Genomic DNA, 19,951 nt, shown 5'->3' on the forward strand with positions numbered 1-19,951 from the left:
GAGCACACCCTGCACAGGACCCAAGATCAGTTCCCGGAACTTATGTACGGCAGCTCACAACTTCAGGGGAATCCAATGCCTGTAGCCTGGGTGGGCACCTGCACTCATGTGTGCAGAGCCACACACAGAAGCAGACACAGACTCATAATTAAAGTGAAAATACATGTTAGAAAGGGCTGCAGTGGGAGACCCCGGCAGGGAGTGCTGGCTGCCGGAATGCTGATCACACTTTGGGACACTGGTACATCAGGGCCAAGGGGACAATCAGATTGGTGCCTTCAGGAATCTCTAGGCAGAGTGGTTACAGCATGGAAAGGTGTCTCTGGATCATTTCGGGGTATCTGAGGTTTGAGGGCACAGAGTTGCGGAAACTAGAGCAGAAAGAAGAGACTAGACAGAGAGACAAGCAGTTAAGGATCCCTTGAGATTGGCCGGAGATGGAAAAGAGACTTGAATGGGAGCCAAGCACACGGAGAGTGTTGGGGGACTTGGAGTTGGACATCAGCAGTTTTCTTTTCAACGATTTGGTTGAAACATGAAACAAAAACAATGATCCGGCTCAAAACTTAGACACCTTTAACTTGTTTGTATAACAGGGCTTCAAGGGCTTCATGGAGAATGATTCTGGGGAGAACACTGGTCCCTGTGCAGAGAAACAGCACGGCCTGCACCAGGTGAACCACGGTCTAGGTTGAGCTGTTCTGAGTTCTCTCCAAGCACTTTGAAAAGCTCCTCTGGCCTCCTCGCTGTCCCCGGGGAGCTCTTACTGAAGAATGCCCTCAGTGAAGCAGGGGACTTAAGATCAGCTTCAGAAATCATGTGGGCAGGGACAATTTCAGGATGGGAAGTGTTGATTTTCTACAAACTCGCTGTGTGACTTGGTGCATACTGTGTACCTTTGCACACACTGATTTTCAAAAGATGATTCCCCCCAGTGTCATTCTTTCTAAGCTACGGGTGTTAAACACGCACATGGCCTCAGGTTTAATCCCAGCATGAAATAACAACCATAAAATGTTCTGTCTCTAGTGAAAGCTTTGTACCAGTGCTTTCCTATAAAACAAAATCCCAACCCATAAATATGTACACATATACAAGCACATGTGATTTCAAGTTATATGTAAAAATTTAAACATATAAAACAGGCTTAGTCAGCTGTATGTATTTTAATCAGTGCATCCCAAATATCGTTATTCCAACATGTTATCAAAATTCCATCTTTCTTCAGAATTCCATCATTCTTTTACAAGTACAGGACATTCAGTTCAGAACAGCCCCTGTAACATGAGGGCCGGCTTGTTGGGGTTTCTGTCCCACCCAGTACCCCACAGCCGGCAAGTCCCAAAGAAAATCTCACAGCGTCTACATTAGGTTATAAACTGATTGACCCATTAGGTCAGGTTACTTATTAGCTCTTGTAACTTATGTTACTCCATTATCCTTATCTATGTTAGCCGTACGGCTCAGTACCTTTCTCAGCGTGACAGCTCACATGTTGTTTCTTTGGTGATCTGGGCAGGAATCGCAGAGGAAGCTTCCTGCTTCCCAGAATTCTCCTGTTCTCATTGCATCACCTCTACTTCCTGTAGGGTATTCCCACCTATACTTTCTGCCTGGTCAATCAGTGTTTTATTAAAATACATGATTGACAAAATACAGATATTTCTCCCACACCAAGTCCTATCTTATGTACTTAATCATTGCATGTGGCAAGGCATGTCTCTGCATGAGTCTCAGGGAGGAGCCAAGTTTACTTGAGGTGGTTGTTGTCTGACTCCTGCCCATAGCCCTATAAATTCCCTAATCATACCTTAACATCAACCTGCTGAAAACCTGGTAAGGTGCTGGGTCTGATGCACAAGTCAGCTAGTCCACAGGCTGAGGCCCAGGGATTGCAAGTTCAAGACCAGCTTGGGGCATTTAGCAAGACTGTGTCTCAAAAAGCGGGGCTGGAGAGATGGCTTATAGACTGGGGTTTCTGTCCTGCCCAGTCCCACATTCATTCCGTTCCAAATAAACACACAGAGGTTGGTATTCATTATAAATTATTTGGCCTATTGCTCAGGCCTTTTACTAACTAGCTTACAACTTAACCCACAATTCTTATTTATGTTTAACCACGTGACTTGGTACCTTTTGTCAATAAGGAATTCTCATCTTGCCTCCTCTGCATCTGGCTGGTGACTGAGTCTCTGCCTTTACTCTTCCCAGAATTTTCCTAGTCTCATCACCCTACCAATACTTCCTGCCTGGCTCCAGGCCAATCAAAATTTTATTAAACCAATATGAGTGATAAATCTTTACAGTGTACAAGAACATCATCCCACAACATTTTCCCATTTTTCTTTTCAAAACAAGAACACTGAATCTAATCTTTCTTTTTTCTTTTAGCTTTTTTTCTGACCATTTTTCATAAAACTTGTAAACAACACTCCAAAAAAAGACAAACATCCATAATCCATTTTTTGGAGTGAGGGCAGAACAGAAATTATCTATGCTTGGATTTCCTGCCTAGCTATATTCTGACTTGCCATAGTCCAAAACAGCTTCTTTATTAACCAGTGGTAATAAAACATATTCACAGCATACTTAAGGGCATCCCACAACAATGACTCAGCAGATAAAGTTGCTCGCCACCAAGACTGAGCATCTGGGTTCTATTCCCGGCACCTACATGGTGGAAAGAGAGAAGCAGCTCCTCAGAGTTTTCCTTTGATGTCCATATGCATCCACATATACTCAGAAATAAAATTTTTAAAAAGTATAAAAACCTTGGAGTATTTAAGTAAAAAGGAGGGCTGGGATTATAGGTAGGTGGTAGAGTACTTGTCTCATGTATGGGAAGCCCTAGTTTCAATCCCTATTTCCACAAAATTAAAGTCTGGTTCACTGTCAACAAAGGTCTAGGCAGTTGGGAACATGGGAATTGTAAAGCACTGTTTCCCTGATGGAAAAAGAGAAGCTTTGAGAGATTCCTCTCTTCTGTTTGAATTTTTAATGTCCCCCACAGGCTCATGGTTGGAACACTGGGTCTGAAGCTGGTACTGTTCCTTTTGGGAAGTTGTGGAACCTTTAAGGACCCTTTAAAGGAGTCTTACCAAAGGAAGTGTGTCACTGAAGTGGGAGTTTTATACCCCACTTCACTTCCTGTGCACTCTGAGCTGCACTTCCTGTGCACCCTCAGCTCCACTTCCTGTGCATTCTGAACTCCACTTCCTACACAGCCTGAGCTTCACTTCCTGCACACTCTCAGCTCCACTTCCTGTGCACCCTGAGCTCCACTTCCTGTGCACCCTGAGCTCCACTTCCTGTGCACTCTCAGCTCCACTTCCTGTGCACTCTCAGCTCCACTTCCTGTGCACCCTGAACTCCACTTCCTGTGCACTCTCAGCTGCACTTCCTGTGCACTCTCAGCTCCACTTCCTGTGCACCCTGAGCTCCACTTCCTGTGCACTCTCAGCTCCACTTCCTGTGCACCCTGAACTCCACTTCCTGTGCACTCTCAGCTGCACTTCCTGTGCACTCTCAGCTCCACTTCCTGTGCACCCTGAGCTCCACTTCCTGTGCACTCTCAGCTCCACTTCCTGTGCACTCTCAGCTCCACTTCCTGTGCACTCTCAGCTCCACTTCCTGTGCACTCTCAGCTCCCCTTCCTGTGCACCCTGAGCTCCCCTTCCTGTGCACTCTCAGCTCCACTTCCTGTGCACCCTGAGCTCCCCTTCCTGTGCACTCTCAGCTGCACTTCCTGTGCACTCTCAGCTCCACTTCCTGTGCACTCTCAGCTCCCCTTCCTGTGCACCCTGAGCTCCACTTCCTGTGCACTCTCAGCTCCACTTCCTGTGCACTCTCAGCTCCACTTCCTGTGTACTCTCAGCTCCACTTCCTGTGCACTCTCAGCTCCCCTTCCTGTGCACCCTGAGCTCCACTTCCTGTGCACTCTCAGCTCCCCTTCCTGTGCACTCTCAGCTCCACTTCCTGTGCACTCTCAGCTCCCCTTCCTGTGCACCCTGAGCTCCACTTCCTGTGCACCCTGAGCTCCACTTCCTGTGCACTCTCAGCTCCCCTTCCTGTGCACCCTGAGCTCCACTTCCTGTGCACCCTGAGCTCCACTTCCTGTGCACTCTCAGCTCCCCTTCCTGTGCACTCTCAGCTCCACTTCCTGTGCACTCTCAGCTCCCCTTCCTGTGCACCCTGAGCTCCACTTCCTGTGCACCCTGAGCTCCACTTCCTGTGCACCCTGAGCTCCACTTCCTGTGCATTCTCAGCTCCCCTTCCTGTGCACCCTGAGCTCCACTTCCTGTGCACCCTGAGCTCCACTTCCTGTGCACTCTCAGCTCCCCTTCCTGTGCACCCTGAGCTCCACTTCCTGTGCATTCTGAACTCCACTTCCTACACAGCCTGAGCTTCACTTCCTGCACACTCTGAGCTGCACTTCCTGTGCACTCTCAGCTCCACTTCCTGTGCACTCTCAGTTCCACTTTCTGTGCACTCTCAGCTCCACTTCCTGTGCACTCTCAGCTCCCCTTCCTGTGCACTCTCAGCTCCCCTTCCTGTGCACTCTCAGCTCCACTTCCTGTGCACCCTGAGCTCCACTTCCTGTGCACCCTGAGCTCCACTTCCTGTGCACTCTCAGCTCCCCTTCCTGTGCACCCTGAGCTCCACTTCCTGTGCACCCTGAGCTCCACTTCCTGTGCACTCTCAGCTCCACTTCCTGTGCACCCTGAGCTCCACTTCCTGTGCACTCTCAGCTACCCTTCCTGTGCACTCTCAGCTCCCCTTCCTGTGCACGCTGAGCTCCACTTCCTGTGCACTCTCAGCTACCCTTCCTGTGCACCCTGAGCTCCACTTCCTGTGCACTCTCAGCTCCCCTTCCTGTGCACTCTCAGCTCCCCTTCCTGTGCACTCTCAGCTCCTCTTCCTGTGCACTCTCTGTCCTGTCCCATCAAGCTACAAGCCATGAGGAATCCCAGCTGCACACTCTTGCTGCTGTGCAGCTGCCTGCCATCTTGCCTTCCCCTCCACAGTGTATTACAACACCTCAAACTAAACTAAAATAATTCTTTCCACCCTGGGTTGCTGCTTATCAGCTAACTAACACCCTCTCTCTGGGCCCAGTGCAGTTCCCAGATCCTCAAAAGGAACAAAAGGATTTTTTTGTTCGTTTTCTTTTGGATAGACAAAGACTGATAGAGAGATAAATTCTTCCCGGAAATAATGAGGCAACTTTATCATTTGTTTATTTCATTCAGTATAAATATTTGTATATTTTGCTGTAGGAATATTAACAAATTCAACTCCTGACCATTTCTCAGACCCTGCTGAGGGAATCTCTACCATAGAATATTTCTAAAAATCTGCAATCTTTGAGAGTTTCAAGTGGTATTTTTCAAGCTTTTTAAAATAGTAATTATGGTCAGAAATTCAGATTGTATCCTAGGTTTTACACACACACACACACACACACACACACACACACACACACACACATACACACACACTCCTCTCCAGAAGTCTTGTGCTTTGTGAACCATGGGATTTCTTCTTTCCATTCCTTTCTTCTGAGGCCACTGGAAGCTTAAGAATTCTCAGCACTCATCCTCAGGTCTTCTCTCCACCCCCGGTGTTAGCGTGGCTCCAGTTTCTCAAGGTGGCTTTCTGTTCTGTTCTGTTTTGTTTTGTTTGTTTTCTGACTCTTTCCCCACACTGACTTCATTATAATAGTTTTGAATCCCCCTTACCACATAGCCTCTTGTTTTGTTGGGGGTGCTGGGACTTGAACCCAGGACCTAAGTGTGTATTTACCACTTAGTCCCTGTGTAATCTGCTTAACGGGCAACTATTCCCTAGTGTACAACAGGCTCAGACGAGTAGAATGGGGCCAGAAGGACCTATTGGTCCTGAGCTGGGTGACCCTGGCAGAACTGGGTAGCTTCCTTTGGTTGCAGATTTGGGCTTGTTAATGCCTATCTCAGAGGATAAAATAGGATTTCATATGAAGACTGCCTGGCTCAGATTCCAAGGTCAGAAATGTGCAGTGGTAGTTCACTATTGAAGGAAACCTAACCCAATCTGTCTCAAACCAACAAACGAGATGCCTAGTTACACGTAGTGGCAGAATAGAAAAACTAGTTGGAGTTGTAGCTGGATCTAAGTGCCAGAACAATGCTGTCTGGACTCTTTGGTGTCTGCTTTTCCTTTTAGGTAGGTTCTTCCTGGAGATGGCCACTATGGCCTGAAGCTGACTGTGAATGAGGAATGGTCCACTTCCTAGTCACTCCCAAACCGATGCTCATTGCTTTGGCTTTGATCACATTTCCATTCCAAAGCCAATCACTGGCAGCTGGAATGGGATGCTCCAAAGTTCTGTGACCACCTGTGGCATCAGTAGTGATGATTCTGGATTTACTCAAACCCTGAGTGCTGAGAGTGGGTAGCTCATTCTTTAGTCACCATGAGGAGATATCAAACCACCATGGCAGCACAAGCTGGCTGTGAAGGGGAGTTTTATGAGTGGTTCAATGGAAATAGGAAGACCCACCTGTAGGCAGAAGTTGCTATCTCGCCTGCCAGTTCCCAAATAACCATCCCAGAGGCTTATATTAAGTGTAAATGCTTGACCGATAGCTCAGGCTTATTACTAGCTGACTCTTACACTGAAATTAACCCATATTTCTTATCTATGCTTTGCCATGTGGCTTGGGACCTTTCCTTAGTATGACACACCCTGCTTGCTTCTCTATGCCTCTCTGAGACTCTCTTGACTCTGCCCTTCTTGATTCTGCCATCATCTTAGTTTGGTCATCCCGCCTATATTTCCTGCCTGGGTACTGGCCAGTTAGCATTTTATTAAACCAATTGGAGCAACAAATCTTTAAAGTGTACAAGGGGATTATTCCACAGCACCCCTCCCCCCTGAATGTGAGCATCAGCAGCCCATGCACTACACGTGTGGGTTGGAAGAAAGTGAGCTGAGCACCCCATTTACTTCTTGTTGCTCGCTCCCTGTGGATGTCACATGGCCAGCTGCCATAATGGACCGTTCCCTATAATGTGAGCCAAAATAAAGCTTTCATCACAACCACAAAGGGAGTAACTAACACTGAGTGGAAAGGGCTTCTCAGATCATGACTCATGGCTGTTGTGCTTTGGTTTGTCTCAAACCCAGGACCCTGTGTTTCCTTCCCTTCCCTTTATCTTCCTTCTTTCCTTTCTTCTTCCTACCTCCTCCCCGTTTGTTTGTGGAGCTAGGACCAAACCCAGAGCCTTGGTCATGCCAGGAAAGCACCACACCAATGAGCAACATCCTCACCCTCAAACATAGCTGCAGTCTAGTGTGGATGGAAGCTAGAGAAGAGGACACAGCCGCGTGCATCCGCTGCACACACTTACGAATCATTCTTTCCGGAGCAGTGCTGTTTGTAGCATTGTGCTTGCTCTTTAACCAGGGAAGCATTGCTGGAGGCAGAGAGATGGTGGGAGCAGAGACAGATAGGGAGACGTGAGGAGAAGACACAGAAAGACCTGACAGTCACCCCAGTCCGAGACTGGTGCCAAATCTGTGTCTCCTTGCCTGTTTCTGGTGTCAGTTGAGATTTTATTCATGTTTATGTGTACGAGTGTTTGCTTGCATTTGTGTGTGTACACCACATGCATGCCTGGTGCTCACAGAAGCCAGAAGCGCATGTTGGATCCTCTGGAGCTAGTTATAGACTCCAGTCATGAATTGTCATGTGGATGCTGAGGACCATAACCAGGTCCTCTGCGAAAGCAGTTAGAGCTCTTCACCACCAAGCCATCTCTCCACCCCACCTCCTGCCCCCCCTTACGTTTAACCTGTTGAAACCAGTCCTAAGCCTCAACAAGCTTTGAAAATGTTCCCTGTCTATTCTCAGTACTGTGAGTTTCTGGGAAGGTGGTTTTCTGGGAAAGCTTGACCCAAATTCTCCCCATGCCTTTCTTCTGCCCTCTGCCAGGACCGCTTGGTAGTCCTGCAATATCAAATAGGGACATCTCCCATCACTCTTCGGAAGTTGTTTTATTGAAGTTATAATACATACGTGTGTGTTTCTAGTAGTGTAGGGCTAGGGCTGAGGGTGAGATGGCTCAGTGGAGGACCAGGATTCAGTTCCCAGCCTCTGTGTCAGGCAGCTCACAACCTTCTGTAACTCCAGCTCCAGGGGTTCCAATACCTCTTTCCATGGGTACACACACACACACACACACACACACACACACACACACACACACGAGAGAGAGAGAGAGAAAGAGAGAGAGAGAAAGAGAGATCATACATCTACACAAGCACAAACATACATATAAAATGATAAATAAAAAAGTCTTATAAGTGTTCTTATATCTTTTCATAACAGAGTTAGAGTTTCTAACAGCCGACAGGCCCCCTTTAAGCTTTCGTGGGGCCACGTTTCTGCTGTCCCCACCAGTCTTATGATAGGTACTCTCACAAACCGCTATCTCACAAACATGGAAACAATAGTACAGCAAAACAGCAAAACTGATTAAGTCTCCCGAGACCAGGAGCTCAGAAGCTGGTTCCCAGGGTACTCAGGTACTTTAGGGGAACATGAGAGACCCTCCAGGTTCCAATGGCCACGAGTGTTCAGACCAGACAGCATGGTTTCAGGCCCAGGGAGCCTTTTTCTGTAGTCTGACTTCCTCAGCACCCAAAGGAAGGGAGTGCAAGGAATAGCCAGGGCCTCCTGTCTGGTGAACTCCAGCTGGGGCAGTCGGATGGCTGGAGCCAATCTTGACACCTTGTCGGCAGTCCTGTAGTCCTGTGCGGTATTGTAGCTCAGTGACTTCAGGTTACTTCGGCCAGATTCCGGGAAGGAGCAACAAATCAGGACCGTGCAGGCATCTTTCCCTTTCCGCTCGTTGGTGTCTGTCCTTTCTCCAACTGGGACAAGCTGGGGTTTACAGATCAAACAGAAAACGTAGTGGGCTACCGTGCTGAGGAGCAGGGGAGGACAGAAGGAAGGACCGATCACTTCCACCAAGAGATAATGTTCTTTCTGATCGTCTTCCAGCTTTCCTTCAACACAGTGTCCCCAGACCTCACCGACGCCTCAGCCTGGCTGAGGCTGAGGTGGGCTGTGCCTGCTTTGTGTTCTGCCATGTGGAGAGACACCAAGCCAAACCTTTGTGCCTTCCACCCACATACCCCGCCCTGCCCGTGAATGACGCTGCCTGTCTGGCAGAGTGCATCTCAGGAATGTCCTTACTGGGGTGGGGAACAAAGGCCTTCTAGTCCCAAAGCCTCTTTGTCTGGCCTGGACCCCGGAGGCCACAGAGACCAGGAGTGTCTCCAGTGTGCTCTCATGTGCCCTTGAGAGGCTGGAGAGCTTGGGGAGGGAGCTCTGCTTGTCCTGGTTTCTTTTCTGCCCTTTAGAAAGACCTCTCAGAATGCCATGTTAGGAGCAAGTGCCTGTGTCTTCCCGGGCCATCGGCTACCAGTGTAGGTCCCTGCCTGCCCATCCCAGGTGGGGCCTGGAACTATGGCCAGGGACTGGCAAGTCCTTTGCCTAGCTACTGAAAGGAGCCATCTAGCTTCTTTCATCAAGAGGAACTTTGTGTCTGTCTGTCTGTCTGTCTGTCTGCATGCATGGTGTTTAGCAGGGGTTTTCTGGCTTTGAACAATGACCTGTTTGGGTGTGGCAGTGGAAGCCAACCCTGAACATACGCAGCCCTTGCCCACCTCAGAGCTTCCAGGGCCTCTATTCATGGGACACATAGAAAAACAATGTGGGTCACCAGATAGCTTGTGCTGGTTGGGCTGGGTGGATGAGAACGCAGCAAGGCACTGTGGTGGCAGCCCCTTAGCAGGCCCAGAGTCCTTTCTGCCCTATAGCTTGGTGTGGTGTCCTCAGCTGTCACCACATGAATCTCTGCAGGGCCCAGGCTTTGGGGTTGGGGGGCTCCAGCTGGCTCCTTGGCCAGGACTGGGACTCTGCTCCCAAGGGGGGTCTATTCCATTTGAGAGGTCGGCCATGAGCAGCTCCAGTTGTTTCTCCAGTATTGTGAGCCACAGCAGGCGTCTGTCCCATGTCTTCCTTCCCTAGCTCTCTCTCTGCTAATCTGGGAACGAGAGTAAGCCATAAGGAAAGTGTTTCAAGTGACGAGACCCAAAAGATAGGTAAGAAAAAACAGGTCTTGCAAAAACGATGGCCAGATGACCCTGGAAGGTCAAGCCCGGTGGGGACGAGTGCTCACTGCTGGTAAAACCCTTCTCTCCTCAGCCTCTCCTTGGAGCTGGAGATAAAGAATGACTTCTGGAGTATTTACACTGGAGAAAGTTATTTACAACCCTGGCCAGTCCCCAGGGTCTGAGTCCACTGAGGGCCGGCAGTGAACCTTGGGAGTGCTCATCAGCAGAATTAATCTTTCACTTACTCAGCGGGATAGAGCTGAGTCGGGCGGTGTGTAAATACTGAAACATCTTTATTCCTCGTCTTCTACATCCTCCTGTCCAGAAGGAAAAAGAAAAATATTCCAAGTGCATCTGAGTTCATATAACAGGCGCGAACCTACAGAGGTCTGTGTGTAAATCAGCTGAGGTGTGCGGTTTGAGGGGACCGTGTGGCGTGAAAAGGCTGATCGCGGAGCAGACCATTTGTTTGGATGAGTGCATTTATCCCATCTTCTAGCCCAGCAGAAACCTTAGTCGTATCTTAGACTCACCCAGGAAACTTTTAAAGTTCTTGAAGCCCCCAAACACCACTGGAGCAACGAGAGTGGCTCCTACACGCCTGGGCCCCGGCATGGGGACGATTTGTCTTTGGTGTGCATATCTCGGAAAACTTTGACAGAGGAGGCACTGCAAGGCAGCAGTGCGGTGTCTGTGGGGAAACTCGCTGGTGTGAAGATGATATCCTGGGTTAGTGTAGAAGGGCCCGGCGGACGAGCATAAAACTGCCTGACATCCATAAACCGGAGCCCTACACAGCAAAGAAAAGGGACAGACTTCTCAGCTACCCCGGCCTGAAGATCTGCCTTCCTCTTTGGAGGGAATCCATGCTCTTCAGCTGAGTATGCCACTCTGGGAGGGATGTACATGGAGCCCACCAAGCCACATCCAGCCTAGCAGTCAAGGTGGCACATGTAACACAGCCATATCTCCCTTACAGATTTGAGCATTGTGGATGCCTCTTGTTAAGGTGAAGGGGGTGAGCTCTGGAGGTCAAGCAGCTCCCACGCTCTGGGCATAGGGAAAGGTTTGCCTCTAAGTTATCATTTTTGAGTGGTGGGTATGTGCTGTATCTTGATTGTGGTGATGGCCAACTGCAGCTAAGTATGTTTGCCAAGCATGAGACAGTCAAATGGAGCGTGGTATAGCATGTGAATTTTACCTCCCTAAAGTATCTATGTTAGAAAATAACACCCCCACACCCCCAGTGAGTGGCTGTACAGAATATAATTAACCCATAGAATAGGATTACATTTTCATAAGAAGAAAGTGTTCACACCTGTCATGACATGGAACCTTGAAACCATCATGCTAAGAGAAATAAGGCAGACACCAGGCCACGCGTCACCTGATTCCACTCACAGGATATATCCAGAACAGGCCAACCACAGAGATGGAGCAGGTTAGTGTCTGGGGGCCATGGGAAATCACTGCAGAGTGGGACTCTGCTGGGAGTGATAAGGCGCTGAGATTAGAGAACAGTATAGTCATACCGCTTTGCGTGTTTTCACACCACAGGACTGTAAACTGTGAAATGGTCAATGGTGTGGTGTGTGGGTGAGTGGGTATGCATGCACGGGCATGCACGTGTCTACCACTGTAGGGAAGAAGCAAAGGAACCCTACTTCCTATAAAGGGGCATACACACAGTAGGTTCATTCTTGGCACTTTTAAAGAAATGGGTCATTTGGACTTTGATCTCTCTCCTCAAGTGGGATGAAGGGGTGCTTTTTTCCGGGCGCTGATCTTGCAGACCTGTGGTCGTTTGCCCATAGGGAGCCTGAACGTTATTTTCACCCTCACCGCCACCTCTGCATGATACCGTTGCTTCTCACAGAGTCCTTCCCAACATTCCTGACTCTCTTGAGGTGCTGTGCCTGGTGGCTTGGTCTTGTGACCCTTCTGGGAGCAGAAGAGGGGATGTGTGCATGCACATCTTTCTGGAATATGGTTTTTATAAAGAACAGGTCTGCTTAGTCTGGTGTTTGAAAGGGAAGTCAGGCTGGAGCAGGGCTCTCCAGAAGTCCAGCTGTGTAAATAAAAGTATGCCTGAAACTGTAGGGGACGTGAAGCTCGCCTGCTTGGTGTGCAGAGGAGAACTTACCGCTGGGAACCTAGTGACTGCCCAGGGTGAGCCACGCTGGGGGGGGGGAGTCCTGAGAAGGACCTAGTAACTGCCCAGGGTGAGCCACGCTGAGGGGGAGTCCTGAGGAGGACCTAGTGACTGCCCAGGGTAAGCCACGCTGAAGGGGGAGTCCTGAGGAGGACCTAGTGACAGCCCAGGGTGAGCCACACTGGGGGGGGGGGGTTCTGAGGAGGACCTAGTGACTGCCCAGGGTGAGCCACGCTGGGGGGGGGGGTTCTGAGGAGGACCTAGTGACTGCCCAGGGTGAGCCACGTTGGGAGGGAGTCCTGAGGAGCACCTAGTGACTGCCCAGGGTGAGCCACGTTGGGAGGGAGTCCTGAGGAGCACCTAGTGACTGCCCAGGGTGAGCCACGCTGTGGGGGGAGGGGGAGTCCTGAGGAGGAGGCCAATGAATCAGGCAGTTACACAGTTTCGCTCTGCGTGGGCCTTGGAAGTCCCAAACAAGAATCTGATTGATGATTTGTCACCCCGAGCAGACAACCCTGAACTTTAACAGAGCCGAGATGGAAAGCCCACACAAGGGCCTACAGTTTCCAGAATGAACTGCCTTCTTATTTTCCCCCTCCATCCACTGAAGGACAAGGAAGAAAACCAAAGTGAAAGCGTGGGGGATGGTGGGGGCGAAGGGAAATGTGATGAGCGGGGTCCCTGAACTCAATGGGACAGCCACATTCCTCGGAGGGGTGGCCTGCCCTTCGGAGCCCTGGGGGCTGAAGAATGTCACAGGGGTTGGTGCAAATTGGCACACCGCCTCTGTTGATTGTTATTTCCAGAGCCTGTAGCCAGAGCCCTGAAAGCTGTCTGGAGAGGATGGCTGCCTCTTGGGTCCTTGGCATCTTGCTGGGTGTCTGTTATCTGTTATGTTCACCTTTCTCATTAACTTAGTGAGACTTGGAATCACCATGGAAACAGTCCTCTGGGTACCTATCAGGGCATCTCCAGAATGGTTTAACTGGGCAAGGGAGACCCACCCTACACGTTGAATGGCACTAGTCGATGGGCTGGGGTCCCAGACTGAATGCAAAAGAGAAGGTAGCCTGAGCACCAGCGTCACCTTTCTCTGCCTCCCGACCGTGGATGTGGTGCGCCTGCTGCCTCTTGCTCCTGCCGCCCATGCGTTCCCTGCCGTGACTTTACACCCACATTGGTGCCCAAAGAAATCCTTCCCTCCTTAAGTGATACCTGTCAGGTGTTTTCTCACAGTAACGTGAAGATTAACTATTACTGTACCCAAACCCACAAAGCCTGACTCTTGACCACAAGGGGCTTGTGTCCACCCTGGCATGACCCAGGACAATTGGCTTGCATAGGAAGGAACCAGGGGAGATGGAGCTGGCAAGGGAGGTTAGCGCAGATGCTCACCTGTGGCTTCGTGGAGAGAGCCCTTGGGTAGACTGTAAGGGATGTGATCCAGAAGAGACGGGAATGCTGGTGCGTGCTGGTCCCCAGAGTCTCACACAAGTCTTCAGGCCTGTGTCTCCTACAAGCTATGTCTCTCTTCATGCTTGCTTCTCCCCTAAATGTTCTAGAAAGATGCAAAGATCGCAGAGTAAAGCAAACTAGGTGCTGCTGTGTCCACCCCACCCACAGTCTGCTAGGTCAGGAAGCACATCCCCAGACTGCTGTTCATGGGGCGCATGTCTGGTGGCACTGTGTGCCTCCTACGCATCTGTGCATCTTCCCTTAAAGACCCTGCATCTAACAGAATGCTCTTCAAATACCCTTGGCTCCACCTGGCTCCTGGCTTCTCTAACCTTCCTCTTCTGGTCTCTGAACTGCTGCTTATTGATTATGACGGACCAGGAAGCAAGAGGGGTGGTTCTGATCGCCCACAACAGCTCACTGGTAGTGACTCCAGCTGACAGATTGCAGATAGCAAGTTCTTTGAACTTGGACACACTTGGGTTTGAACCCCACTGTCACTCTCCCTGGGGTTGCAGTTGCATTGGGTTGTAATCAAGCCTCAGTACTCCGTTTCCACAGCTGCGCTTTCAAAGCGGCTGTGGGAACTGGAGATGGTGGGGCCCTGCTGATGGCATGGTGCCCAGCCGTCCTGGCTAGGTCAAGCCCTTGCCCTTGCCATCTCTGCTTGGGCAGTTTTCTCACTGGTTTCCCCATCTGTTGGTTCCTCCCCACTGTGTTCAGGGCTTCTTGTCTCCACTTGGTGGATGAACACTGTTGGGAGGCTCTGCTCACTGTCTTAATTTTGCTCTCAGGATTCATACTCTTCTTTGGAAGCTGATTCCCCACCAATCCCCATGCCCTGTGTGCCTGGGGCACAGAGCCACTCATCCAGCAAGCTCTATGCATGCTTCAGAGACCAATGGTAAACTCTTCTCCCTGCTAACCCCAGCCCTTGCCCAGTCCTCTGCATTCCTGGAATGTTGAGACATATATTCCTATATAAATCTGATTTCACCTTGTATGCTCAGCAGATAACCCTGGGGGTGTTGAGGACCCATCTGAGCCACTTTTGTCTCCTTGAGGCCAGGCATACTCTTTGGCTTAGTTTGCATTTGCTTGTGTGAAACGTAAACAAAGATCATTTTCCAGAAATCGGGGAGCTTTTGGGAAAGGACGAGGAAGTGAGGAGGCACTTCCAGTGGCATCCTTTTTCCTCTTTGGGTCGTTCTGAAGTGGTGGCAGAGGCCTGGTCTCCTTGAGAGGTCCAGAAGTTCAGGGGAAACACAACCTAGACCCCAGTTTCCTCGCAAGGCCCTTTCGCTTTTCATGTCCACCGTCCCTGTGCTCATATTCTTCTCCGCTTGCCCTGCTTCTACTCTGAACTCGTAGTCTCAGCAGACAGGAAGCTTGTGAATAGCTATTCAAAAATACAACGACCCCCACCCATGAAGGCCTGTCATTCTGGGAACTGATTCTGTCTTTTCACGCATACATCAACCCTGGTAAAGTCTTGCTAGCTCTATAGCAGGCCAGGTTTGTGTGCTGACTGCTGGTGTTCCAGGTTAGGGGCTTGGATTAGAGGCATCCCTCTCTCATTTTATGTTACATAAGAGCTGTCATTGTGCTCCCTTCCTCTACCCACTTAATTTCACTCCAGCCATTGCCAGGGCTGTTTTACCCAGGTCCATCTGCCTGGGTCCTGCAACGCCTCATCTTGAATGAGAACATTGTTAACTCCCAAATTTAGTAAGCCTGGGGCCAAGGTGGGGGCTCCAGAAGAGAGGCCCCCCTGGCTCTGATGTTAGAGTCTCGCCTAGTGATGGGGTCGCCAGAATGCTGGCCCAGCAATTGGGTTGCTAGGATCCTGGGTCCATCCTCAGGGATACTTCCTGTCCCTTCTGGTGATAAGTCTCCTTTAATCAGAAAACTTGTGTCCCACTTGGGTAGATGTTTGACTACCCGGAAGCTCCCTTGTTCTCTGCTCTGTCTTCTGGTGTGCCCAGCACACTCTGCCTTTCACGCTCACTGGTTACTTTGAACCTGCTTGATGTGGCTGTGGGTCTGATAAGCCATGCCAGGAAGGCAGGGGAAGCGGGGGCAGGGGTAGAGGCACAGACTTCCAGCAACAATTCACTGGCTCCACATGGTATTAAAGTATGGCTCAAGCCAGCCCTGGTTGATCCCAGTCTGTGAAAGCCCAGCTCCTACTCCAGAAGCTAAGTTAGGAGGATTTCAAGTCTGAGACAGCCTGGACTGTGCAGTGGGTTCAGGGTCAACCAGGGCAATTTAGTGAGACCCTGTCTCAAAAAGTCAAAAGAGGCAGGGAGAGAATTCAGTTGGTAGAATGATGGCCTGGCATGTGTGAAGCTCTGGGTTCAGTCCTTGTACTGAAATATTGATAATGGTGGTGATGGTGATGGTGGTGGTGGTGGTGGTGGTGATGGTGGTGATGTTGACGGTGATAAACTGGTCCACGAAGGCAGGAAACTGAGTCTGGACACAAGGAAAGCCAGCACCAGCAAGGATTCCCAGTGGTGGGTAAGCTGCCAGGGCCCAGGTTTTAGAACAGCCCACTCAGTTGAACTTGTAAGTTGGCTTCAGTCAGACCAGTTGGGAAAATTATAAATTAGAAAAGGCATAGAGGGTATAGCTCAGTACAGTGCTGGCCCCGCACATGTGAGGCCTGGGTGCCAGGTGGGTATGTCTGCGTGTATGTATTTGTGTATGCACATATGGAAAAACAAGCTAGAAAGGCAGAACAGATCCTTTGGAGAAGCCTGTCTGTTCCGGTGCTTCAGTGAGGTGGGATAGGCCAGGTACTGGGTTTTCAGGGCCAGGAATTCATTTTCTTACACTCTGGCCTTGACATGCTGTGTGTAAGTGGGTGAATTTGTTTTTACTTCATTCTCTCACTTAATCAGTACTGGACATTTTGTGGGCATTGCGGAGATGCAAGCTAAATGCGGAGCCCTTTGTTGGAGGGTGTACATACACGGGGCCACAGGCAGCTACAGTATGACCCAGACAGCGTGATAAGAGGGTACTGTAAGCTTCTGATGGCCACTATGACAAATTACCAACGTCAGGGACTCATGGCGACACAAATTCATTAACTTATAGTCCTAGAGTAACAAAACATCCACTGAACCTTGATCCTCCCAGAGATGATCCATCCCCTCCCCCTTCCCATCTCACAGGGCTCTCTTGCATTCCTTGGCTGATGGTATTGTGGCATCTTCATTCCGTCCTGGCTCCTGCCCCGACCTCCCGTCTTCTCTCCTCGGCTCTCACTCTTTCCTCTTTTCAGTGCGTGTGTGCTGGCTGGGACTCACCTGGAGCGCCCGGGAGTATCTCCGTCCTCCAGTCCCATCCGTGAAGTCCCTGTTACTGTGCAGAGCAGTGGAGAGATCTTTTGTGGAGGCTGAGTTGGTGGCGTGAGGTTCTTCCCAAGGAGCCTGGCTGTTTTAGAGGCTAGCCAGGGTGCCTGGGAGGGATGCTGTGGAGAGCAAGGCCTGGCAAGGGACAGCATTTAGACAGAAGAGGCACCGACTATAATGTGTGAACCCCCAAGATGGTGGCCAAAGAGTCTGGCAACAACTGTGGTAGGTGTCCCTGTAAGACTCTGGGGAGAGGCAAACCAGGAAGAGCTCTCTGTCGTAGCCATGCATGCGCAGGTTTGTAGTGGTTTAGAGAGCTGTGTGTTCCAAACTAAGATTGGCTTTACAGCTGTGACTTTTCAGAGAGGGAAGGACTTCTTTTCTTCTTTTTTTAACTGAAAAATCTTTTTCACACATTATAATTCAGATCATAGTTTCCCTTCATCTCCTCCTGGGTCCTCCTACCTCCCCACACATCCAACGCTATGTCTTCCTTCTTTCTCTCCTTAGCAAACATACAGACAAAAGCTAATCCAGAATTAAAAACAAAAACAAATAAAAAGCACAAGAACCCACACACACACACTCACACACACAGACACACTCATATACACACACTAGGCGCACACACAAACAAAACCCATGAAAACACAAAATCAAAGTCGGAAATCATGCTATACAAGCAGTCAGCTGAAGCAATGCCTAAACACAGCAATGTGAGACAAAACAAAAGCAAAGCATCAACAGAAACACCACTGAGCTTGTTTTGAGTTGGCCGTCTACTGCTGAGCATGGAGCCCGCCTCTGAGTGTGGTTAATATACCCTGTGAGACTCCATTGCAGAAAACCGATTTTTCCTTTGCAAGCTGTTGTCAGCTAGAGCTAGCTTCCTGGTTAGGGATGGGGGGAGCTCATGCTTACCTCCCCCTCAGCACAGGGACCGTCAGCCTTGGCCCTGTACAGGCCCTGTGCATGCTGCCACGGACTCTATGAGTTCATATGTGTATGAGTCCTGTGTGTCTGGAAGACACTGTCTCGTTGGAGTCATCCATCCCCCCTGGTTCTTCCAGTCTTTCTGCCCCCTCTTCTGCATCGCTCCCTGAGCCCCAAGGGAGGGGTTTGGAGAAGGCGTCCCATTTCATACTACTTATTTCAAAGTCTCTCACTCTCTGCACACTGTCCAGCTGTGGGTCTCTGTATCACCTCTCGTCTGCGCGAGGAAGCTTCTCTGGTGAAGACTGGACGGGGCGCTGGTCTACGGGCATCGTGGAAGACCGTTAGGGGTCATGCCATTACTGAGCGCCTTTAGCAGAACAATAGTATTTGGTTTGATGGAAGAACTTTTAGAAAGAAAAGCGTTTATCTAAATGACTTGAGAAGGTGAAGTTGCAAGCCAAGACCATTGTCTCTTGGAGAGAAAGATGAGAATCCTAAGCACTGCTGGGCCATAGCTCAGCAGCCAGCAAGGCCTTCGGAGGGTGTTTTCTCTCCTTGTTAACGGTGAAGGCGGGCGTCGGTGATAGAGATACCCAGCCAGGCCACCACCACTTCACCGGCAAGTGGTAGGCCTGCGACTCCTTTGGGGTTGTCTGTCTCAAATTCAAGGGCCTGCTTTTCTCCCATGAAGACTCTGGAGCTGAGAATGCCCTTCTCAAGCCTTACAGGGGCCCTCCGGCTGGGACCACAGGTCCTCGTTGGTTGTTGTTGAGTCTGTGGTGTGGCCGTCCCTGACCACTTTCTCCTGTGTTTGTCTCTAGCCCTGGAGCAGCTGCTGACAGAGCTGGATGACTTCCTCAAGGTTCTAGACCAGGAGAACCTGAGCAGCGCAGCCCTGGTGAGGAAGAGCGGCCTGGCGGAGCTCCTGCGGCTTTACACCAAGAGCAGCAGTAAGTGTGGACCTGGGGCCTCGGGCACCCGCACAGCGCTTGCCTGATAAGGCTGTCATAGCGCAGTGTCGCGGGGGCCTTTCGTGGCACACCTTTATTTTGTCACATCCTGAGAGCCAGGAGCGTTGGGATCATTTGGAGTCCTGGCCTCCAGCTGATCTTCCCTGCTAGAGATCTTTACTTTCCTTTGATTTGAGTTACTGAAAGCTGTGTCAAAGTTGTTTACCAGCTCTGCTTCATGAGAATGTGTTGCCTTGGCCTTGATCAGAGGATAAGGTTTTCACCTGTTGGCCCACCTGACTGTTGGGTACATAAGCCTCCGTGGTGCTACTGAATAAGGGGCTTCTTACCAGTGACTAGAGGTCCATGTCTCTGTCTCTCTACGTGTATGTGTTTGTGTGTTTCAGACTCCAGCCCCTTGCCCAAAGCTCGTGAACTGTATGGTAGCGCAGAGAGCACAGATAGGCGTTGTGTGCTGCACAGGAGTCAGCAAAGCTGGCTCTTTCTGAGGACATTCTCCCTGGCATGTCCTCATACACCTCTGTGTGTGTGTCTTCCAATCTTGTCTCGTGAGGACTCTAGCCACATGGACTAGGATCACCCTGGAACCTCAGTTTTAGGCTCTCTGTCCAAATAAAAGTTCTGAAAGCCCAGAGACTATAAAGTTTACTGTATAAATGGGCACAGCTGAGCTCATGACAGCGGTCCATGGCAACCTGACTTGGCTGGGAACCCTCTTCCCACTCCACATGGCTGGGGAGTGGGATTTTAAGTGGAGCATGTCCAAAGTCCTCTCTTCCTACTGGTTAAAAGAGAGGAGACAGGAAGTTGTTAAGGATGCCCAGGGCTTCCTTGGGTAACAGGAGGTTGTTATGAATACCTAGGGCTTTTGCGCTGTCCACGGCTGCTGCACTTGTATGAATTCATTTCTTCACGA

At 50.1% G+C, this 19,951-nt stretch overlaps 1 protein-coding gene across 3 annotated transcripts in view; it reads left to right on the top strand.

Annotated features, from left to right (window-relative positions):
- The window catches only part of Afap1l2 (actin filament associated protein 1 like 2), a 105,334-nt gene that overhangs the window by 45,020 nt on the left and 40,363 nt on the right, over positions 1 to 19,951 (top strand). For all 3 annotated transcript variants that reach the window (XM_087907740.1, XM_087907741.1, XM_087907742.1), the window contains one exon: positions 18,886 to 19,014. In XM_087907740.1, the coding sequence (XP_087763866.1) occupies positions 18,886 to 19,014 (129 nt within the window). The remainder of the gene's footprint in view (positions 1 to 18,885; positions 19,015 to 19,951) is intronic.

The sequence above is a fragment of the Myodes glareolus genome, chromosome 7, assembly GCF_982192425.1.
Source record: "Myodes glareolus chromosome 7, mMyoGla1.1, whole genome shotgun sequence".
Taxonomy (NCBI): domain Eukaryota; kingdom Metazoa; phylum Chordata; class Mammalia; order Rodentia; family Cricetidae; genus Myodes; species Myodes glareolus.